This window comes from Aythya ferina (assembly GCF_964211825.1).
Source record: "Aythya ferina genome assembly, chromosome: 1".
NCBI lineage: Eukaryota > Metazoa > Chordata > Aves > Anseriformes > Anatidae > Aythya > Aythya ferina.
Window position 1 is genome coordinate 132479886 of NC_140296.1, and position 24977 is coordinate 132504862.

General features: G+C 37.6%; 2 protein-coding genes across 7 annotated transcripts in view; both read right to left on the reverse strand.

Annotated features, from left to right (window-relative positions):
• The window catches only part of PACSIN2 (protein kinase C and casein kinase substrate in neurons 2), a 74467-nt gene that overhangs the window by 31830 nt on the left and 17660 nt on the right, over window positions 1–24977 (reverse strand). For 3 of the 5 annotated variants that reach the window (XM_084505774.1, XM_084505773.1, XM_084505771.1), the window contains exons 2-3: window positions 11161–11236; window positions 7957–8067 (exon numbers count right to left, since the gene is read on the reverse strand). The exons of 1 other annotated variant lie outside the window; for it this stretch is intronic. In XM_084505774.1, the coding sequence (XP_084361900.1) occupies window positions 7957–8016 (60 nt within the window). In that variant the 5' untranslated portion in view covers window positions 8017–8067; window positions 11161–11236. The remainder of the gene's footprint in view (window positions 1–7956; window positions 8068–11160; window positions 11237–24977) is intronic. One more of the 5 variants, XM_084505772.1, reaches the window with a different exon arrangement.
• The window catches only part of TTLL1 (TTL family tubulin polyglutamylase complex subunit L1), a 59095-nt gene continuing 42144 nt past the window's right edge, over window positions 8027–24977 (reverse strand). Inside the window, exons 11-12 of one of the 2 annotated variants that reach the window (XR_014688335.1) lie at window positions 11161–11236; window positions 8027–8067 (exon numbers count right to left, since the gene is read on the reverse strand). The gene's annotated coding sequence lies outside the window, so the exon portion shown is untranslated. Of the gene's footprint in view, window positions 8068–11160; window positions 11237–12178; window positions 12248–24977 lie in introns of those variants that run through there. The other variant, XR_014688336.1, reaches the window with a different exon arrangement.

The window sequence follows — 24977 nt, forward strand, 5'->3', positions numbered from 1 at the left end:
AGCCTCTTTTCTTAGTGATGCTCTGGCACAACCTGTGATTCACGATTGTTTAGAAACTATAGAGACTGTGTATTCCAGCCGACCAGACCTTAAGGAGGAGCCCATGGAAGATGCGGAAGAAACTTGGTTCACGGATGGGAGCAGTTTTGTTATGCAAAGACAACGTAAAGCTGGATATGCTATAACAACTACTCAGCAGGTAATCGAGTCTAAGCCTTTACCCCCTGGAACATCAGCTCAAAAGGCGGAGATAGTTGCTCTCACGAGAGCATTGGAACTGGCAGCGGGAAAAAGGGTAAATATTTGGACAGATTCTAAATATACATTCGGCGTGGTACATGCTCATGGAGCAATTTGGAAAGAACATGGATTGCTGACCGCTCAGTGAAAACACATAAAGTATGCTGAAGAAATTTTAAAATTGTTAGAGGCTGTAAAACAACCAGAAAAGGTAGCTATCATGCATTGTCAGGGACACCAAAAGGGGAACACCGATTTTGAAATTGGAAATCGATTGGCAGAGGCTAAGCAGGCAGCTGAAATAACTGAAGTGAAGGCATTGTCTTTGATACCAGACGGTAAAATCCAAACTATATCCAAATTATACAAAAGAAGACTTAAAATTAATTGAAGATTTGAAAGGTAAAATGAAACCAGATGGATGAGTATATTTAAAAGAGAACCACATAGTAATACCCTCTAGTTTGACATGGCCCATAGTTCTTACAGAACACAATAAAACGCATTGGGGAGCTGGCACACTGCATAAGAGCCTGAGTCAGACATTAGTGGGACAATATGATAAAACAAGTAACTCAACAATGTAGCATTTGCTTACACAATAACCCCAATACCAAGAATAGAATAAAATTTGGAATAATCGGTAAAGGAAATTATTCGGGGCAACAGTGGCAAATTGATTTTTCAGAACTCCCTAGAAAAGGGGGGTATCATTATTTACTGGTTCTGACTGACACGTTTTCAGGAAGGCCTGAAGCCTTTCCCTGTCGAACAAACAAAGCAAGAGAAGTGGTTAAAGTCTTGTTAAATGAAATAATACCATGCTTTGGGATTCTAGTAGCAATGTCTTCTGATAGAGTTTTCACATTTTGTGCACAAGTGGTAGAACAGATAAGTAAGATTCTAAAGATAGATTGGCAACTGCATACTCCTTATAGACCACAGGCAAGTGGACAGGTAGAAAAATGAACCATTTAATTAAACAATAAACAGCTAAAATTGGATAAGAAGCTAATTTGTCATCGACTCAATCCCTCCCTTTAGCATTACTTGGAATTAGAGTCAAACCTAGAATAAAAGGGAATTTGAGTCCCTTCAAAATCTTATATGGAAGGCCGTAGCAATTTCTATTTAGTGGAGAGGACCTAATGCAGTTAGGATCAGAATATTTATATGCTTATATAACTGAACTTCAGAAACAATTAAATAAAGTACATAAATTTGTTTTAGGGACCAGGGCTAGAGGGTTGGATCAATCAATCCACCCCTTTAAGCTCGGGGATTATATATATATATAAAGACTTTTTCAGGACAACCCCTACAGGAAAAATGGAAGGAAAGTGGACGGAACCATACCAAATATTACTGACAACACATACCGCCATTAAAACTAAGGAGCAAGCAGCTTGGATCCACAATTCAAGGGTGAAGAAGGCCCTGGCGAGGATATGGACCACCACTCCAATTGGACCAACAAAATCACGGTTTTCCAGATCCTAATGGTTGCAGGGGTGCGGTTCTCGGATTCGGGGTGGGCAACTTGGGATGAGAACTTACACCTGACCTTAATACAAACAATTTCTCAAGTAACTAATAAGACGAACTGTTGGGTATGCACCCATCTGCCACAGCATGGGAATAAGGGTGTATCTTTAATCGGGATTCCTTTGCCTGCAAATTTATCTTGGACTAATTTGTGGGAAAACACATCTTGGGGTCAAAAATATGAAGAAGTTTTGGAACTAGAAGTGAGTAGCTTTGTGCTGTTGGAATCTTACTATGTATGTGTACAAAGGTGTAACCCACCTAGGGGTATGGGGAAACAGGATTGTATAAATACGGATACTACTTATGTGGGAAATCAGACATCTTGTAATCGAACAATTGATATTAGTACGACTAGCGGCTGGGCAAATTCAACCAGCTGGACGGTTCCAGAAGGAAAAGGGTGGTATTGGATATGCAATGATACAGCCCGTAAGGTCTTGCCTGAGAATTGGAAGGGAACTTGCACTCTTGGAGCGGTAGTCCCCAATATGACAGTACATGATGTAGTGCCTCGAGGTTACTTGAGAAATCATATCCGGAGAATCAGATGAAAAATTAACAATACATTGGTAGAGAGACACACCCCTTTTCATAGTTTTGTTTGATGGTTTATCCCATGGTTAGGAGTGAGTGAATTGGAAAAGGCAATAGTTAATATTTCTGCAATTATAGAGAAGTTAGAAAACAAAACTCTGGATGCTATAAAGGCTCAACAAGAAGAGATATCTAGTTTATCACAGGTAGTATTACAAAATCGGATGGCCCTAGACTTGTTACTGGCCACTCAAGGGGGAGTCTGTACAGTAATAAACACAAGTTGTTGTGTGTATGTAGATCAGAGTGGAAGGATCTCTACCGACCTGGAAGAAATATGGAAGCAGACAAGGGTCCTACATGACATCAGTAAAGATGATCTTTCGTGGAGTTTTAGTGAAATATGGAATAAGTTAACCTCCTGGTTGCCCAATTTTCAATGGTTGAAACAAGTGTTCATTGCTCTAATCGCATTAGTAGTATTAGGAATATTTGTGTGCATGTTGTTTAGATGCCTGCTTTGTTGTGTTACTGTAAATAATGAAAGTATCTGATGCAAAAGAATTTGCATGGGAAAAGAAAAGGGGGGATTGATTAAGGAGGTATTGGGGAGGCATTGGGGAGGCAAGGACAATCCCCAGACATGGACTGTATATCTCGAAACAAGACACTGGAACTCATGATAAGGAAGCGGCAGACGGACAGAGAAACGAATGTAAGGACTATAAATCTCGAAACTGGACATTGGAATTCATTATAAAGATACAACAAACGGGAGAATTAGCAACAACCAGCTCTTGCAATTAAGAAACATGCCAATTCAGCAGATTCCTGACCAAAGGTGAAAAGTACACTGTGAGGAAGACTCGGGGTCTTCCTCCCAAAGACCCCGCCCACGTCCCAAAGACCCCTGCCCACAATTCTTGGGAGGCTCTACGCAGGCGCAAGGTGCCAAAAGGCTAATTAGCATGAGAAGCGAGGGAAGGCGGGGATAGGTAATGAATATGTATAGGCACTTGTAGAATATTGATAGATTGATTGTATAAATTCAAGACTGCTTTCCGCTTTGGGTATGCACGATAGGTGGAGAGATCCCCCGTGCATCCAGCGCTGCAATAAAGAATATACCACTTAAAGGAATTTCGGCTTCGATCTTTGAATCAAGAACAAAAAGTGTTTTATTTCTTAAAGACAGCATTGCATGAAATTTTTGTCAAAGGCAATGCCAAAAACCATGAAAGCAGTTTACCAACATTTCAATAAGCATAATTCTTATCAGCTCAACAGAACATCAACATTCAAGAAATGAAAGTGGTTGAATTTCCAAGATACACAGCAAGCAAAAACATGGCTCTCACAGTAAGTTCTTATGGTATGTCCCACACCTTGCCACCTCACTTTTTCCTATGTGTCTTTCAAGAAGAAGATGCGTTTTGCAGCATGCTCCAAAGGTAAATAAATTTGAGCTATTTTGAAGTATGAAGGAACACAGATCCCCATGTCTGTCTCTTCTGTGCCATGGCCAGGTTTAAATACATGCACTGCTTCCAGTTGTGGCAGAAAAACACAGCAGGGTGACTTAAACTGCAGGCTAAGTCTTCAAAAACAAATGAAAAAAAAGATGTCGTGTCAAATAGCTTAAACATTTATTTCTGGTGAAATAGGGTGCACATGACAAGTCCACATTAATGATACAACTTCCACAAAAGGATTAGAAACTCTGTGATCCTTGTAATGAAGCATGAAGTACTGAGGCTACTGCTCCAGAGACACTGCATCTTTTCTAATCAAGTCAGACAAAAAGCATTGACCAAAGCAGTTTATTTAACCAGTTGGAGAAAAACTAAGACTGGAGTTCAAAGTTGCAATTTTCAGAAATAACTGACTTGGAAGGTACCAAAATTTAGCCTAAAATTCAGACAAACTTTGGTTGCAAAGGTGGCTCCAAGCCAAGTAAAGTAGTTAAACTACAAGTTTGGTAGTTGTTTGACAGGCTGGCCATTCTGTATGTCATTGGTAATACCAAAGAGTTACTCTTAAGTTCAATTCATTAAGATTTGCACAAGATGTCCTATACGTTAGGTTCACATTTTACTGATAGCAGAAGCCTGGCAAACCTTGCCCTCAATTAACTCTTGAGCTCAAGAGTAAGTCCTGCCTTACTGTTTCGTCAGGCTTCCCTGTAGCAAGGCAAGGTTTAGACTAAATGGTGCTTTATGACAAGATGTTACTTGGCCTAAGCTAGGTGCTGGACACCTTAATTATTCATTCACAACAAATAATCAGAATTACAAACCCAAATCAGCAATGATGCTCACACACGGGAGTGTAGAAGTCACAAGAAAACTATTCCTGGACAATTGCTCAATAGATTCAGCATCAAGGGCACACTGCAGCAGACAGTACAGCTGTAGGCACTTCACCTTTTTCCCTTATGCTGTGCTTTAGTCTAGGCATTTTGTCCAGTGTCAGGATAAAAAAAAGCATCACTGTCACATGATGTAACGTACAACTAAAATGCCTGTAAACCAAGATGTTCCATGTTATTCATAATTCTTACTTTAACAAGGTATTGCCAAGACTATCAGTCTTCTGAATAGTTTAAAGCCCAGTCATCCTATGATAACCAGAGTGCAAAAAAAATCTGTAATTTCCATTGTGGATAAGTGTTTATATGAAATATTTTTCTCAAAATAGCTTAGTAAACATGTTTATTCTCTCAAACTACACTGACTTTAAATTCATCAAACATAGAACACATGAAGGTCAGGATTTGCTACCATGTCAGTCCTTCCTGTTAATAGCTTAGTATTACTAATAGTATTACAGATCATTACTACAAAATGATCTACCACATTATTTATAATTAAAGCACTCTTTTTCACGGTTAGTTCAAAGTATCTCGAGTGTATCCATAAGAGCTTCATCCCTGCAGAATGCCAGGGATGTCACATCACACATTTTCAATACTCCACGTAGTTACATGGACATCTAGGCACAACTACTATGTGCTTTCATCTACACATACAGCATTTTATGACAACCTGGTATGCAACAACAACAAAAACTTTGTATTCTGCTTTGCTTTAAAAAAATACAACAAAAAACACCATCAGTGGTGATATTTCAAGCACTAACCAACTATAAAACTTTAATCGCCTCCTTCATGTTTCAAAAAAAAAAAAATCCCTCAGATACCACTTAGTTTCAACACATTGACATTTCAAGCCTTTAGTCACTTTGCAAAAATAATGACAAAGCCTTTACATCTGTAATAAGAACACAACCATCTTTTAAAAATAAATATATCAGCATTTGTAGCCAAAACCAAACTTGTCAGACCTAGACTCTTCGGACAAAGTCTTAAGTCTAACAGCATAAAGCAGAAGAATAGGCAAATAATGCTTTCCTGCATAATTCAATACTCAAAACTCCAGAAATCATGAAAATTATCCACATTTTTTTCCTAAACTGCCAAAAGCTTGCTATGAGGAAGAATGTACCCTTCGTCTTTGAAAAACTTGTCTACTTGTTCTAGTCAATATTTGTTAGCTCTTAGAACATACTGCTTTTTCAGCCTGATGCGCTCAATTTCAGAAAAAAGTTAACTATTCAATCTGAATTTTTTTCCTCTTGACCATTTTAACATAACATTTGCAGTTATATTAAAAAAGAGAAAGAGCAGAGCAATGAATTAATCATAAAGGAAAGAAACCAATTGGAATACTGAAGTTTAACTCTTTCTTATTTAAGGATACTTCAAGAAATACTCATACATTACACGTTAGCCTATTGAAATTACTTACAAAACAGACTGCGGTTGTGACCTTTTACAAAGAATAAATAGAAAAGACCAAATTAATATATTTAGATAGTGTTTATGATATAAAATAAGCCACTAAGAGCATTAACATCAATAATGCTTTTAACCTATCTGTAGTAATTGTCAAATACATTTAAGCTATGCTTTGTAGAGGTCCTAACTTAGGCTAATTGCTATTTTTGAGCATCTATATGTCTTTAATATTAAAGATTTAAGGTCACTTTTGACCAAGACATCATATTACTTCACAGAATTCCCATTGATACATCTTCTATGCTTTGAGACCTGGTTACTTAACAGAACACAACAGTTTTGCACAAAATAGCGAGTCAGAAGTTACATTCTCCAGGCAGCTACAGGATAGCCAACTCACAACAACCAGAGAAGTCCAGTATTCTTTTTTGCTGAGCACCTCCATATCTTTCTTTGAAGTATTTCTACCAAGGAAGCCTGTCCAAAAGGTTTCCTCAGTCACAAAGATGCAGACTAATTCAGGTTGGATGGAACCTCTGGAGGTCACTTAGTCCAACCCTCTGCTCAAAGCACATCTGATAGATCAGGTAGCTCAGGACTATATCCATTTAGAGGTATCCAAAATTCAACTGGAAATCCCACACCCTCTCTGCAGTCATACTACAGAGTGCCCCTACAACAAAAGGATTTACGAGACTTAGAATCCAGTATGTTTGAAACCACCTTTTCAGAAAGAGAACAAATAGTCGTTTTTAACATAACAGTAAATAAGTCTCCCAATAAATGACAGTTGTCTACTCAAAAAAAGAAACTTCACTGGCATTATATGGGCCTTTTAGATGTTGTATTGAGAAATAATAGGAAATTTGCATCAAAATGCAATACACACCCTCTGCCCTCCCATACCACCACAGGTTGTAGGTGGCTTAGAAAAGCTTTAATTTAAAAGGAAACATGATAATGTTAGGTCATGGAAACCAACCTGTCTGACTTTGCTATCTCCGGTAACAGAACTGTTCAGACATTTTTCCCCCCAACCATTTCTGTTTGCTATAAATAAACTCAAAAGAGCTCCCAGTCACATAATAGAAATTTGCCCTACTAAACATGGGTCACCTAGACTACATTCTGACCTTTGGTTACGTTGGTATTAGCTGTGTCAAATTTTGTCAAATTTTGTCAAATTGGCTGTGTCACTTGTTTGTTGCAATTAACATTTGATAAGTGCTTTATGAAGTTTGTCTTCTTTAATTAAACCTTAATCAAGCTACCATAACATCTGAAAGTCTTCTTCAGACTTGGGCAGCACAAATTAACGTGAAATTGCAATGTGCTTTGTATTATCCTTCCACATGAACGCTCTTACACTGAGATAAACATAAGATAACTTCCCTCAAATAAGTTTATTCTTGCACAGACACAAATAGAAGATACAGGAAACTCACACAGTAGCTTAAATTTCAAGCTATGTACACTTACAATAGCTTTTAACCATTTACTTTAGATTTACCATTGTTCATTCAATTTCATTGGAAATTTTAAAAACTCTCAACCCACCTCTCTTCAGGGATAAAAAAAAAAAAAAGATGAAGGTTCAATTCTGAACTGCACATCCTACCAAAATGGATGACCAAGTCTGTGCCAGTTAAAAAGCCTTGACAGAACTGGGACAAAATCTAAAACATCACTTTTACCCTGAAGGCTATTTCTGTAGATCACACTAACTACTGACATCTTATACTGCAGTTCTCTTCACAATTTATAATGTGAAAAAAAAAAATCTGTAATAAGAGTAAAGATATAAAATCAAAATACTGTGAATAAAATACTCAGATTACCTCCCAGAAGCTATCACTAGAAACTTCTACTCCAACAGAATCATCGTATGAGCCAGACATTTCTATGTATGGTGAGCTTCCAAGTATTCAGAGCTCAAACACCTTCAGAATCTGTAAGATAAAAAATATTTATGAAGATTATTAATGAGAAACAGGTATCAATTAGAGGAGAAATTAAGTATCATTAGATTCTTGGATATCTAAGAGTGCAAAATAAAAACAACAGGTAAGCACAGAGGGTATGTAAATAAGTACATTTTGCAACAGAATATTTTTCTACAACACAAATATCATGATAGAGCCAAGAGTTTTGTGTTGTCCAGAAACTGTTCAATCCAGTTATCAAATATCACCAAACTTTTAAATTTATAATTTTCTACCATTTAATTCCTTTTTTTTTTTTTTTTTTTTAAGAAGTTTGAACAGCACGATCTTCACTTGTTAAGCATTCTACTTCAAAGTATTTTGTAAGAGACAATCAGCTGACCTTTAATATCTGTACAATAACCTTCACTGCTTGCAATTCCTTTTTCACTGGAAATCTACGTTATGTCATGAAACTCACTGGAAATATTTAAGATCAAGAACAATTGCAGATTTAAAAATAAACATTTTCAGAAGAAAGAAGTGTAATTTCTATAAGAATCTTAATTTCCAATCATTTACTTGAAAGCTAAAGGCTCCCACAAAAGCAAACAGCTTCCTCTCTCAGCAATAATGTAAAGCAAAAAGTTGAAGGGATAACTTTGGAGCCGCTGAATTCAAACTGCATGAGATAATGCCAGCCTTCTCCCCAAGTGGCTTAGTACATACAATAACCTTACAGACCCAGTTATTTTGCCCATTCACCTGTGACTAGACCTCTTACTGGGCTAGTTAACTAACTGAGCTGCTTATATTTTCTAGGCAACACTCCCCTATGGATTTTAAAGCAGAGAATTGATTCTAAATGATGGTACAATGATTATTTCTTCTATTCCAAGTGTACTAAGAAGTTATGGGTCCCATGGCTGAAAGTCTCCTTGAAGGTGACAATTACTTTCCCTATAAGTTGAAACTCCCACACCTAGTTTTATTGCTTTTTATTTATTTGTTACATATCATATTATTTCATTGATTTTAGTGTTTGTTTTGCTGAAAGCAAGTAAGTCCAAATGTTGACCTTTATTAAGTCATTTCTTTAACAGTTACGGTGTTCTCACTTACATAGACACACCTTTATGGAAGAAAAACATCATCTATCTTCATGGAAGGGGCTGACTGTTTATAGAGCACTGTGTATAAAAACCTATTTTCACCATAAGCTAACATTTAAGATAAGCATCATAAACAGTACTGAAGCAAAAATTCAAACACTTACATCCACAAAAGCAGTTTGCAGGGTGGAGGCCAAGAGATAGGGGAGGAAGGAAATAGCTCCCTCCCACAACACATACGTGCAAAATCCCTGCCTTACCTCTACTGACACTTGAACAAGTTCTGCTTAGAGTTCGCCTGTCAAGCTTGCCTACAACTACAGCTAGAGGTACCTGTGAAAAAATGGAATCAATACCTCCCCTCCCCCCTTCTGGAATAAATAAACTACAAGGTGAAGCTCCCTCCTTCTTTTGCCCTGTGAATTTTGCAAAAATGCCACCTCAAAAGTGCCTACAAACCTGGCTTAACTTGCAATCTTAGTGGTTAAGACATGCTGCTGGGAGAAACAGAACTGAAAACCTTCCAGGCTGAGGAGGGAAGGTAACACTGAATTCGCATTTCTTGGATACTCCAAAAATGTCTGTGTCAGAAGACAGAAGCTAGCTACTAAAATGGGCAGCTCTTTGGACGATTGCATCACAAACAGGGCAGAGAACTGCTCTGGCTGGAGAGACAAGCAGCTTCTACTGAACAGTTTTTCATTTAATTCACTTACATAATCTAATTCCCAGAAGGCTTAAATAGCCCTAACACTGAACACAGAACTGAGGACTAAAAATTGATGTCCCTATTCTAGATTTTATTTTGAAAAGCTGGTCAAAAATACAGGAAGGGTTCCACAAGGCAAGGCATCCTGCAAGTGACAGCAGCTATTCTCTTAAAAACACCCCGTTTTCTCCATAAATAGTCACAGAAGTTCATAGTCATCTGGCCACAAACCAGAAATGCTCGCTTACAATTCCTTACAATAAACAGTCATTACAGTTCAAATATACAAACAATAAGGTTTTCTGTGCCTATGGAAGAAAGATGATATATTGACACAACATAGTTTTACAAGCTAGTGTAACAATCTTCACATTACTCTGGTTGCTAATTACCAAGGTTTTTCCATATGTGCTTGTATGGAACCAAGAGGGAACTGGTGCATTAAAACACTATTTTTTATTATCAGTTTCTTAGTAGCCTAAATGCAATTGGAACCTATTCTTTTCAGGTAAATGTCATCCCTTGCAATTCTTACAGTAAAGAAAGCAAAGATTACGTGTATGCATTTCTGTTTTCCAATAACCTTTCCCAGATAGCTGTAAGCAACACAAGAAGGGTACAAGAGTGATATAAACTTGCAAGTAGTTGGATAAACTCAAAAAAAAAAAAAAAAGTTTGACATTAAACAGCTTTTTCCAATAGTTTGTTTGCTTTATAGTTTTCACAAAAATATGAATATGCAGAGGTACCTTTAAGCATAACTCCTGATTTTTTTTTATTTTTTTTTTTTTATCTGATCAAAGGGAGACAGAATTTAAAGACAACTTGCTAGATCAATAATCATTGCTAGCTATTTTTGCAGCCATTTGTCTCCTCTTGCTATCTTCCCATTAAGGCAGCAGAAACACTCACATTACTCTGAAAGCCTCAGTGAATGAAGCAGTGTCCCAGGAATGCTATGCAGAATGCAAGGAAACAAGGTTCCAAAGGTTCTCAGGCAGGTTATGGCTGTTTTTCTACAGCTGTCATAAGAAGATCTTTAAACCAAAGTGTTTGCTATCATTTGAGAGAGATCAGGCAGACAGTTGTAGACTTCAATGTCTCAGAAAAAGAAAACTTCATGCCAGAGTATAAACACAAAGACAAGTTTCACAGAATAAAGACACCATCACCACCACCCCCCCAAAAAAAATAATATATATATATATATATATATATTTATAATTAATATTTCCCCCTCCAGCTACAGAAAAAGACAAAGTGAAAATATCCTGAAGTAACAATACAGTGTCAGCTTACCTTTAATAAAACAGCCTAGGCTGTACTGGCACTGGGAAGTTTAATCTGGAAAGCTACACAGAAAAATTGGAAAAACCTGAAACAGAGGAACATTTTCTTAAATGAAGGAACAGGTTGTGGGGATTTTTTATTTTTTAGAAATTTTATTCCTCCACACAAGCTATCACACAATTTTATTCCTCCACACAAGCTATCATTTTTCCAAAGAAGCATGGAAATAATCAGTACTCAGGAAATTCTGATATATTTACGGTTTTCATATGCCAAATACTAGGCTGTGAGAAAGTATGAGCAAGCGCATTTAGGGAAATATTATGAAGTCATAGCAACAACTGGGACAGAAAAACACTATTTATACAGCACTACTTAAAAATAAACTGAATACTGAGATATAACATCAAGCTCTATGAGTCATGCTACTCTCATGCAATAGAATTATTATGGCAGCCAGTTCTTAAGCACATTTTTTGTTAGGGTTTGGTTCTCCCATCCTTCAAACATATTTGCAGGGGTTTCACAATTAAAGGCAGTTACTTTTTATAGTTAAATGGAAGACTCTGGAAATCAAGGTGTAAGCCTTGGAACAACTAAGGCTGACAGCATAAAATCCAGGCAATTCAGATCAGTAAGATCAAAGAGATTGCTTCTGCACAGATCCTCCACACACAGCTTACATGAAGTTGGGGGTTCTTTGGTCAGCAAGGCTGTAAGCAGCAGAGCTGGTAAATCCCTAAGATAGCAGGGTGCACACACCCAGTTCCCGTATATCCCACAACCATTCTGCTTTAAGCACTCCAACCTTTATCTTCCTCCATGGCTCCAGGCCCTCTTTGGGAGTACCTAGGCTGACTTTTTCTTGTCCCTCAACTACTCCCTGCACAAATGGTAGCCCAGTGCTCTGATGGTTCTGCCAACCTCCACACCGACTGGCCAGCCAGCTCAGCAAATGAAAGGGGCCATTACAGAGCCCAAAAATAACATTTTCTTGAGCAGGTATATCAGTTTGTGTCACACCCACCCAGCTCCCTGCTGTCCTGAGGCAGGTAAGAAATGTGCATCTTCATCTCTGCTCTTCTTTAATGTGTGCCTGAAATGATAAATTGATTTAAAAATGATGGAAGGAGTAGCATGGCAAGATGGCTGCCAGTTAGAGAAGGCAAAGGTGCCAAGTCTCACTTTCCTCAAAAGCATATTAAAGGCCTTCACTGAACAGAAATAAGCTCCCAACCGTGCTCTGCGCCTGCTCCTTAACATACTTTTGGCCAACACAAATCTTTTAACTTTCATACTTGTCAGGATATTTTCTTTCCTCGTGCCAAAGAATTTACGAATTTCCATTAATAAACAAATTCTTAATACATTACTAATCATGAGGTCCAAAGATCTTAAGCAAGCTTTTACCTGCGTCACCACAGACACAAACAACCAAACATGAAGCAGCATGGAAAAGGCCTTACCAGCTCATAGCCCTTGCTGTCTTTTGTCATAAACAGGCCCAGAACACATTGGGTAAGAGAATTTATATAGGCTAAAAATAAACCAAGAATTGCAATGGAATAGAGTAACTGGATAATAAGTAGTAAACACTACAGTAACTACAGAAATGGTACAGACAAGCAAGGCTTGTATTTCTCAACTTAGTGATTTTTGAGCAATATTTTTAAAATTAGGACACATTAATCTTGCACAACACAAGGAAACACACCAATAAACAAATGAGCCTCCTCTTTAGGGAACATTCTAGCAGAACTACACGCTAAAGTTCTTGAATTTCTTCTCTACTGCTAGTGCCCTCCAATGTGAAAAGATTTGCTATAAATATCCTGAAGGATAAGACTCATGAGAATTTTAGAAAATATTAATGGTGGGCAAGCAGACCTTCGGAAACTGCACACATCATCTGAATATGCTGCTTCTGCGCTCAAGATGTTGGCTGTGATGTTGTTACCTTGAAAACAATTTACAAAACTCAAAAATGGTTCCTTCACTCGCATTAAAAATACTTGTTTTTACTCCTTTTCTTCAAGGTGTCAGGTGGTAGAGATTAACACATCACACAACTTGCAAAAACCCATGCAACAAATGCAGACTTAAGATGTTACAATAATCCAGTCGATTCCAAAGCCTCTCTTAAGGTGTTTTCCAACAGAAAGATGGAAAAAATGCATAAAGGCATTCTTCAGTTTATCTCTGAGACCCCCAAAACAGATGAATTTTTCATGATCTCTTACTGTCAGTCACGTAGGACTGTTTGTTGAAAGGTAAGATTTTAATGTTCAGAACCCCTCAGAAGATGTCTATTTTGATTAGAAACCTCACTGCAATTGAAAAGGATTTAAAAAAAATAAGGTCTTGGTGCTGCTTACCTGAAACCTACAGAAAGACATACTAGATTTTGAGTCCGATATCCTAACATGAAGGATGTCTGCAGATAAAACAGTATTTCAGGTACTTGAAACCTGAAGGCAACACCCCAGCCTTGTCCTGCAAACCTGATCAACACTTCCCAAAATGCACAATCCAGATAACAGACTGGAGACAACACTTTTCATGCCTCATTTCAAGAGCTTAACCGTTTCCAGAATGGAAAGAACTATCACAAGTTTTCAGTGCCCACACAGCAATGATTCTCCCTCCAGTTATTGTTTCACTTGTGATAGGCTGCTTTAAAGTAAGGCAATAGGCGAATAGTCCAGGTGACAAATTAGTCCACAACCAAGAAAGTTTCAGAGTAAGAGGATGACAGGATCATTCAGAAGGGTCAGCTATGAGATTAGACCAGATTGCTCAGAGCTTTATACAGTCTTGAAAACTGGGGAGGACAGAGACTGCATGAGCACTCCGCCCACTTTATCTTGGTATTTAACTGTCTTGGTGAGATGGAAGAAAAAAATAATAGGAAACCAACTACTTATGTTGTCCTTGTGTTTTCTTTAAGGACTCTTTAGAAGCAAGCTCAAAGACCAGTCTCTAGAAGGGAAATGCACCTGTTCACATTCCTCTTTAAACTTCTTTTTGGATGTATAGGGTGGCTTGTCACTCTAGATCTGACTCAGCAGCATTCCAAGTGTGATGACTAGCAAGTGAAACACAAATAAGGACACAACTCAACTTGGATTAGCTGCTCATAAGAACTTTCAGCTATGGTATTTTTCCTTATTACTCATTGAAATCTGAGGGTTGTTCCATACAGAATAGCAAGAAAACAGAACTTCATTGTACAGAAACAAACGTCCCGTGATTGAAGTGCTAAACCATCATGCTTTTCTACTACGTGTAGCTACCACAGATATGCTTTACAAAAACTCTACCTTGTATTTCATGGTTAAATAAAACAATTTATACATTCCTTCCTATTTTATTTCGTCCAACCAATTTGTTCTATGAGAGCTCCTGATTTCTTCGGGGTTGCAATTTGTGGATGGTTTACATGGACAGAAAAATAGAAAAACTATAAACTTATATAACAAAACCTGTTAGAAACACAGCTACCAACATTGAGAAGTCCATAAATGAATAAGACAAGTTAACTATGGAGGGGGTGGGGTTGGTTTATGCATTTAAGTGACATGAAGGAGTTTTAACACCTGGATGCATCAAACCAAGGTTGTTCACTACTACTCAGTGCTGTGAACTCTTCTAACTGCAATCAGTAGATGCAAGTGCACGTTATTAATAGAAGTTAGGCCTCAGACTTTTGAAGCTAGAGTCTCAAGTCAACAACTTTGGGTTAATTCTTATTCTCCAATCTATAAAAGCAGAAGAATAGCACCCTATTTCATTTTTAAGAAAATTCCTTTGTTTCCTCCAAAAAGCAACTACAGCACAAATACCAGAAAAGAGTCTGTAAAAGGCAATTGAATCACTACTTCCAGTGGAATTCAGATTGTATGTACGTAAGTCAGCAGAGCCAGACATTAAATGAGTTTTTGAAAGATGACAGCAACCTGTTTGGTGAATCCCATATCCTGAGCACTGAGGCAAGGAATCTAAGAAACGCCCACCAGTATGATCAGTACTGCACACACTCCCCTGCAACTCTGAGCAGTATTTATTCTTTTCATTTCCAGTTTGAATAACCAAGTATTTTGCCACCTAGACATTTATTCTCCAGTTATCAAGAAAGATTAACCAGTACAGAAGCTACTAGCTTGCGGTAGTCATTCACAACTTTGAGTAACAAGGTATTCCTTACATGTCTGCATTGCACCTAAGAGGTGGGACCCAAGTGGGGACTGCTTGCGTGACCCCATGCAGGAGAAAGACAGGCACCTCTTGAGCAGCCGCAGGCAGTCCAAAAACCATGGCCAGCCATCCCCTGATACCACAGAAGAACTGTGAAGGAAAGAGAAAAAGGAGGAGGAGGAGGAGAGGCACCCACCTGCAGCCAAAGCAGAGGGTGGCAGAGGAAAGGCGTTTCAGCAGGTACATGGTTACTGCTGGGTCCCCCACTGCCCTGGCCCCAGCCAAGGATCAGATGCTGCTGTTAAATGCTAATTAAGTAAGAAATAAAACTGAAAGAAAAAAAAAAAAAAAAAGAAACAAACCGCAAGGAGTCAAGAACTTGCTTCAAGACAACTTCCTCACTGCTGTATATATTCACCACTATCCACATTCATTAAATGTTACATTTTTAACATGCAACAAAAAACAACTGAAAATAGCATTAGCTCACTGCCTTAATAGTCAAGCAATGAATAAATATTTGGTTCATTTCTAGCACACATCAAAAGATCACTAAAGCAGTCAGAATTGCCTTGATACTTAACACATCTTGAAACAAAATCCAGCTATGCTCATAGGACTATGTCAACTTAGACTCTCCAGGCACATCCAACCCTGTGTGACTAATATTTTATGATGTATACATTTTACAATGTATAATTTAAGGAAGAAGAACAGCTATTTTGATCATTGTATTTTATTAAGTTTGAATATTTCCTTATTTCCATATTTCCTTGCTTGAATATTCCCTTAAATAAATGAAACTTAGACTTACTGTTTAAGTGTGATCATCTTTGAGTAATACACAGAGTGCAGAAGCGTGTCTCTGAAGTGCGAGACAACAGCCACACATCTTCAGCCACACCAGGAGGTTTCATACATGTATAATAAGTATTATCTCACTCAAGAACTCTTGAGAAGATAGACCCAAGTTATGAGCCACTGTTTGTCTGTTTTTCTGTTCAAAGACAATAAAATTGAACCCTTCAAGCCCCTCTGGGAATACTCTCTTGTAATCACATGCCTTTACTGCAGACATGAGCAATGGCATAGCGATGCAGTTGTCTGAGAACTAGCAATCATCCCCTTAATTTGCTATTGGACATGTCAGTTTTGTTTGTTTTCATAATCAACACCTATTCGTCATTACTAACTCCTACATGCTGCCAGCATATCCTCCCTCTGCATTTTTACAACTAGCCAGGATGACTTACACAGCAAAATAAGGGACCAGGAAAAAATGTATTTTTTTCCCTCTCAACCTGAGGGATTATTTTTATTGTGCATTTTTTCTTTCAACTGATAAGGCTATAAACCACCTTCAGAGATTACACAGAGGTTACCAATTTTAATTGAAACAGACTATGAGTGCAGGAAGTCATTAACACCACAAAACTCCAAGCTTTAACTGGCACAGCTATACTGGCCAAGGACAAAGTTGATAAACAGCTGTGCAGGGATTTCTAGAAGATTTGGATTTACTTAAAAACTTAACGTATTTCTATCATACTTTTTTGCTTAGCTGTAAATGTAACAGATGGTGAAGTAACCACAATAAACCATGCTAGGAAAAAAAATAAATCTCCAGTTCTGCAGAGACAAACTGCACCTGCATTTACAATGCTCTGGTCAAAGCTGGATACTGCTGTTAAAATGCCCCTCCAGTATGCCAACCATTAGGACCTACTGCATGCCAATACTAAAAGTTTTTGCTTTGAAACCTAAGCAGCAAGTTGCACAGAATCCATCCCTAAGTTTTAGTGTTAAAATACCCAAGGCTGATGAAAGATTTGTATAATACACTGCCATTGTATTTGATAAAGAAAATTTGCTTTTTTTTTTTTTTTTTTAAATGTACGCTACTACAAAACATTAAGTCTGAAAGAGGTGGATTAAGCAGTTCTCTAATGCAGGAGCATTGTTAAATTTAGTTAAAAATTTTAAATGATGGAAAGGATAAATATACCAAGGATCATACATGCTATTTTATAGTCTTCAGAAATGGAAACTAGCATTTTTGAACCTAACAACATTAAGTTCAAATAATATTAAGAAAAGAAACGTAAACAAATCCTAATCCCTACTACATCATGAAGAGAAATGAGCATGATAACATGAGTACTGTATTCTAATCTCCTCAAATATTCTTCTTAATAAAGAAATCTCAGGATCTCCTAAAACAAGAAACATAATTAAAAAAGAAAAAAGACTGCCTAAAAGATCTGAAGTCTTTCCAAAAATATTTCCTGTCCTTTAGGATGTACTGCAAAATCTAAATCCCTCTTACATATTCAGACATCCTTTAAAACAAGAACTGTTGAAGAACATTTGACTTTTTACAGGCTTAAATGTTACTGTATGAACTGCAATACAGTGTTAGAAAATTACATATACAACAAAATTATGACAAGTGTGTAAATGCAGTTGCCACAGATCCTGTCAACAGCATACAAACGAGTAACACAAAATGAAGGTTATATGAAATGCATTGTTCCCAGTGCTTTCAAAAACTTCAGATATTCATCTAAGATAAAGTCAAAAGCAAATTAGTCAAAGTTTAACTTGCCTAATATCTGGATTTTTGAACTATAACATTGAAGCAAAGCAACTCCAGTTTCTAGTGTTTATTTAATTAGTGTCAATATTTATACCGAGGGGAATAAAACACTAAGAGCATCATTACCACTGTTAAGAACTCAGAAGCATGCCTGCTAAAAAGCCTTTGAAGTATACCTTTTAGAAAACATACCCTGAAGTTCACAGAGGATATAGGTACTATTTTTAAAAGTATTTTTTTCAGCTATTTCATTTAATCCCACTGGAGGATGAAAACGCATCATCTTACTATAGTCATTGTATATTAATCAGTAACTGTTGAAGGGAGACAACCATTCCTCAAATTTTCTCCCCAGGTTTTCAGACTGACTATTTTCTATACTGACTGTTCTTAAAAACAGAAAAGGAAGTACTGTTAAATAACAGATTTTTGAATACAAGTATTGTAATTGAGCTAAATGTTTTTAAAAGAGCATCTCAGGTGATTGTTCCAAAATGACTGAGATGAACACTTTGTTACACTGTTTTTCACACAAACTGACTAATCCTGGCTCTAATCAGTATTTAATTTTCAAAAAGACTTTAGAGGTGTGCTACTCCGATGTGTACTGAATACTACCTGCAGATTCTTTAGCTAGTGAGGGAAAGTAACAAAAAAAAAAAACACAAAAAAACAGTAAAAAGCATCCTTGAATAGTATCCTTCACAGACCTTAAATACAGAAACTAACCATAACACATTAAAAATAATCATGCTCCTATTTCTGTTGAGATGCACAGAAGAGAAGCAACATAAGAGAGCAATTTAACAGCTGATTTTTTGGTCACAAAGCACTTGCATTTTTAGGTTTTAAACCCTGCAACACTGACTTGTGATAGAAAAAAATCCCATTCTAAATAGATATATTAATGCTTTCTTAACAACAGAAAAAAAAGCACAATAAAATTGGCTTTCAGTATATTTTGCAGGAAACCACCTGAGGAACTCATAACAGTATAACATTTTAAATAATTTGAAAGATTAAATACTGTATCTATTGTAAACTTTAAATCAGAAGTTATTATTATTTAACCTGAGTGATTAAGACATTAAACTGCAGAAAAAAAAAACTGTTTGAATAGAAGTCTGCACCTTTTTCTAATGTTCACTTTTGCAGTTTCTGTGACATTACCCACTAACTAACATGCCCTCCCAAGGTCTCCAAAAATGAAATAAACCTTAATATCTGACACCCTGTTCGTCTAACTGAAAATGAGACAAATATGCCTTTAGGTATGTTTCCAAGAAGCAAGAAGGGGGCAGAAGACCACATGCCTTCACCTTGCAAATTACACTTGGAAAACACTGGTAGTTTGCAAGAAATCTTAAAAGTTGCCAGACACTTAAATTATTTAACCCTTTAGCTAGTGGAACTAGATGGCTAGTACATTCTTCATAATGAAAACTGATTTCAACAAAGTGGAAGTATTTACAACCCACATATTTAATACTTAGTTCATTCTACCACACAAAAAACAAGAATTTGACAGTAGTGCAAAAAGGATAGTGCAGAGAAACTGAGAAAGAGGCTTGCAGTGATTCATTTTCCAATAGAGAAAATGTGAAACAGCATTCACAGCTGTACTGACAAAGTAGCTGCAGAGGAAAGTGACATATATACAACCATTCTAAAATGGCATACAATTAAGAAGCAAAACAGAATATTAGGAAGCGCTGCCTCAGATATCAAAGCTTCAGATCTTTGATCTAAAGATAAAAAGGTGCCATGCTGCTTATCTGACCACACAAGTACCACAAAACATGTACACTGCTGTACTTAAATAGAAAATCTCACAGAAGTATATAGAAGTAATACAATAATGGCTACTAGAAGGATATTTGTGTTTCAGACACTAAGAACCATCGTTTCAGCCATGACCAAACAAACCCTCTCATATTTGACAAATGTTACAATCTTTACCAAAAGATCACATTCATTTGGCCAAAAATACTTTCATTTCTTCTATTGAGCAGCACAGTAAATATTTGGCAGGAAAAAAAGCAACTGTTAAATTAGCAAGCAAAATACTTACCTTAAAAGCCGTGTCTTAACTCACTTGCATTTTTCCAAATATGGAGCTCAGCAGCACAACTGCACAGGGAGCTGCAGTACCTGCACAGCTTTGCCTGACCTCCACTTCCACAAGCAATTCTCTCACAGCACATTTCATCATTTCCTGCTGGCTGCTGAAAACCTTGTCGCTAAGGTCATTTTTTTCACACTGCAGCACTCAAACCAATGCAGGGTTTTCACTCACACGTTTCTGATGTTTATGTACTGCAGTGAAGATAAATATTCATCTTTCCTATAATCTCCAAAATAGACCACTAGTAGGCCATATTAAAGGAAGGTATTTTTAATCATACAACTGCATTAAGTGAAAAACAGTTTTTAAATATATCAGTGAAACATGTAGGCATATTTTTCAGATGCGTTGCTTAGGAAGCAACTCTGTTGTTTCTGTGTTCCATAGTCAAAAGCTGTATTTTTCCATCTCCAGAAATATGGGACTGTAATAGTAATTAATGAAATACTGACACATATTAAATAAAGGCAGGTCTAAATCCTAGGATTAAGGTCAAACATGCTACTCTTCCTGAATCTGAAGGTTATGTTAAGTAAAGCAGCTACTATTCTTTACATCAAGAGAAAACTAACTCAGAGACCTCATTTGAACCAAATTCAGCCCTAAGACTAACAGATGTGCCTTTCCAATGACAAGAAAACAGAAACTGTAAATAAGTGTATTAACAACGTGTCAGCATACTGTACCTTCTGTTAGTCTTACAGAGACCTTATTGTGCTTGGCAGAACCTAGTAAGACTGATCGGGGCAGGGGAAGCTAGTTGCACTGATGGACCTAGATGAACATGTGCACTCTTCAAGTAGTTAACTCTGCTGTCTTTTTTTTTTTTTTTTTTTGAGATGTAAATAAATCAAGTAAAATGAAGACAACTGGAAAACAAAAAGCAATGTTTTTTTTGCCATGGAAAAAGTAATAGAGAAAGCAGATCTCAGAAGGACATTGCTGAAGATGGAAGAGGAGAAAAGACTCCAAAACCTAGTCAAATATCTCAGTTTCTGAGATATGAATGCACTCATACTTAACTTAAAACACTGTAGAGGCATCACATGTCCACACAAAACTCTTTGTGGCCTTTTGGGATTATTACTCTCTCTTAGACAAAACAGATTATTAGGACAGCTACTTAACACATGTACAGTGATAGAAATATCCTATAACACCAGTAATCTTTTGCTAGTATAGCTCATGGTGGTTCCTTGAAAAAAAGGTACAGAACTGTACCTTAGGACCCTTTCTACTAACGCAGAAATAAAATAACCATCCCCATAACTGCTGACTTAGTTCAGAGCTGTAAAACAGCTCTAAATAGTAGCTTCAATTATTAGCAATGTTTCTGCAGCCATTATCCTCTCAGGGCTATAGCCCTGAGAGGATAATGGCTGCAGACAAAAGGCAGGACAAATTACCATACGACACTCCTCAATTCTCAAGATATGCTCAAGGCTAGTTAAGTAGCAATGTAACTATTCTAGCAATGTAAGAACTTCTAATGAAGATAGCCCTACAACCTGAAAGCAACATTCTCAGCTGTGATCCCTGTCAGAAACTTTATATATCACATTGCCAGTGTCATATCATTTCTGGAACTGGAACAGAAATTACAGACCTCTGCAGAATGCAGTTCATAAGTGTAGAAATAAAACAAGCACAGGCATAGACAGCTCTGACTATCCTTCTTTCCAGGAAATTAAATAACAACTTATTCCTTCAAGAACAACAAAAAAACTGTTCATGTATTTCAGAGTCAATCATTTACTGTAACAGTACAAGTGAACATGTGACTGTGTTTCATATTTCATATTAAATAAGATTAATTCCGATTTTAAAGCAAACTGATTCTGGCTTCTAAAGAACAGCCAGGGTCATTTACCTGTTTGTTTGTATTAAGGTGGAAAAGAAGGTTGCTTGCTACTTAGTTTCATTAACACGGCCACTGAAAAGAGAAACACTTGAATTCTGTTTAACCAGATTTTCGGCTCAGTGAATCTGAGGTAAACTTTAGCCAGGACTCCCATGTTCCTAGGCAATTTAATTTTCTGATCCTCAAAAGGTAATTACTGCAACAAGGACAGGAGACCTTTACCCAACTCAATAATCCACACAACACGGGATTGCTGACCTAGTAGAATTAAATAACCCTCTCAAACACCTTGATTTTTTTTTTAATAAATATAATACAAACTTGCTCCTTTATGTAAGCAACATTAAAGTGTTACTATGTACTAAATCCATAGGTCTAAGCTACCTGGAAGTATCACTCTGAAGGTCACTGATCTCATTTTTTATAGCCTTGTGCACATAATTTGACAAGATAAATACACACATAACTAAATTTGCTTCTAGTTTTTTGGTTTTGTTTCTGTCACATACAGTACACAAACCCATTTTTAACACTGATGCCACTGAAAATCTGAAGTTTTCAGCATACAAAACATGACGCGTTAAAACAGGCAGATAAACTCAAGGTTAGGCAAACAGGAAACTGAAAGTTTTTCTTCAGTTCTAACCATTTTACTAATCTCATTAGGAGTTTAGAAAAAAGGAGCCAGCCAGCCCTACAATTTCCAGAGATCTGGATACACTTTAGCTGTCCTTGAATAGCTCTCAAACACACAAGTCATTCAAATGTAAAACCTCCAAACACAAAAATGTGCACAAACACACAATTTACTCAACTAATCTCAGGCTAGTTTTTTCTATGCTTCTGCCCCTTTTCAGGGGTAGGAAAGCTTTTTATGCCATTTTAAAGTAATGCTTGACTGAGGTACAAGTAGGTCAGCCAGCTACCCCACAATCCAAATTGGAATGAGGTTTAAGGAAATTAGGACAAGAGGTCCCATTAACTACCATTCCCGCACTTGCCATTACCATTGTGCTTTTTAATTTAAAAAGACTGTGCCAACACTATGTAGCATTTAAACAGCAGCCTTTAACCTGCATCTTGTTAACAACTGAAAGACAGAAAGATGAAATTTAAACAATGCAAAGTTGAATATAGAGCTATCACAATGTTAATATCTAAAAAAAAGAGTTGAAAATTCAAATACATAAGGCTACTTTATATATACACATGTGGGAATAGAAATGTTGTTTTTGCAGAGTTACATTGTTTAGAAGGAGGGAATGTGGTACTGAGATATGCTTACAGTGATAAGAAAGTTTAGCAGGCGACCTTGTAAAATGCAGACAATCAGACTCCTTAGGACAATTAGGTGAAAATCACGGTGTCAAGTCAAGTCAGGTAAGTGAAGAAACATTACCACTTCAAGCAGTAAAAATGTCAAAAGAAATTTGAAATTTAACAGGCCGGCAACTGAAGGCCATGCATTGTTTGTGAAGCATCAGATAGATTGTGAATCTGGATTACCCACTCAGTGGGGAAACAGGGGAGGGTCCTGCCATCAAAAGGTATATAAACTGTGTTTTGGAACTAGTAGATGCGCTCTCTCCTGCTTGTGGGGCGCCCGCCATTGCAATCGCGAATAAATTACTACTTCACTGAGATCCTCGCCTGAGCCTAAGTTATTGGCTACGGAGTGTTTCTCACAATTTGGGGGCTCGTCCGGGATCCAGTCACCTACTGGGGAGCCCCACCGCCGCAGCAGCAGGAAGGCATGCCCCGCTGATTTCAGCGGTCCTGTGCATCGACGGTGGCGGTTCTGCGGAAAGCTGACAGAGGCCCCGAGACTGGTTAAAGAGGCAGGATCCGTGAAGTAGTGGGGAAAGGAAGAAGGTAGGCACTCTGGGTTTTTAAGAATCGATCCGGTAACTCTGTGCACAGACCAAGGTAAGAAATATTAAGTATTGCCTTGGGGGTCGGGTGATCTGCTGTATGGTAAGCCCTTGCACAGGGAAGTGCTGGCACTACACCAGGGGAATCTGGTGTACAGTAATCCTTGCACGGGGAAGTGCTTGGAAGTACACCAGGGAATCTGGTAAACTCAGGTGTGCGGTAACGCTGGCACGGGGAAGTGCTTGGCGGTACATCCCCATCTTTCAGTACGTTGGTGTGTGGTACACTGCAGAAGGGAAAATTCTGTAGCACATACTGGCGAGGGTTAGGAAAAATGGGAAAATATGAGTTCCAGGGGACAGGGAGATATCCCTGGGGGAGTGCCTACTAATAGTTCTTCCTGAAGAATGATAAGAAATTGGAAACATAATCCCAAAATTAGAGGGATTGTAAAAGAAAAATAATTTTAAAAAAAAAAAGGTTAAATATTGTGTATCAGTCTGGACAAAAGAACCAATTAAGGAAACAGCAGTATTTTGGCCAAAATACGGGTCTGATGAAAATTCAGGCTTTAAATTTATGTGTAAACAATAAGATTCCTTTTTTTAGAGAAGGAGCCAAGTTATGCTTCCTATAATCTTAATATTGAACTGGTGGCAGCAGCAGTCACTCCAGGAAGGGAGACAGGGACTGGAGTTAACACTGTCCCTAAAGAAGGATCATACTCTAGGCTCTGGCAAGAATTAGAACAAGGTAGAAGATATATTGAGAATTTTGCCTTCCCTGATACTAACAGTACTAACACTAACTGTGTATACTCTTAGGTGAACTACCCCCTCCTCCTTACCAGCAGAGAGGTTAGGACTTTTAAGAAGGAGAGGAAGTCTTTATTCGAGGACCCCAACAGCCTAGTTGAACAATTAGACCAGTTCCTATGACCTTAATTATACTCTTGGGGGAGGGAATTTTGTCTATAAGTATGTTGTTTACAGGGAAAGAAATGGGAATGATCAGGAGGAGAGCTGCTATACAAGAATGGGAAAGAGCTCATCCTCCAGGACCAGGGGTAATAGCGGCAGGGCAGAAATACCCACTTGCCAATCCTGGCTGGAATAATAATAGTGTGCAACACAGAAATCATATGAGAGACTTGGGGTCAGAATGAGAAAGTACTTGGG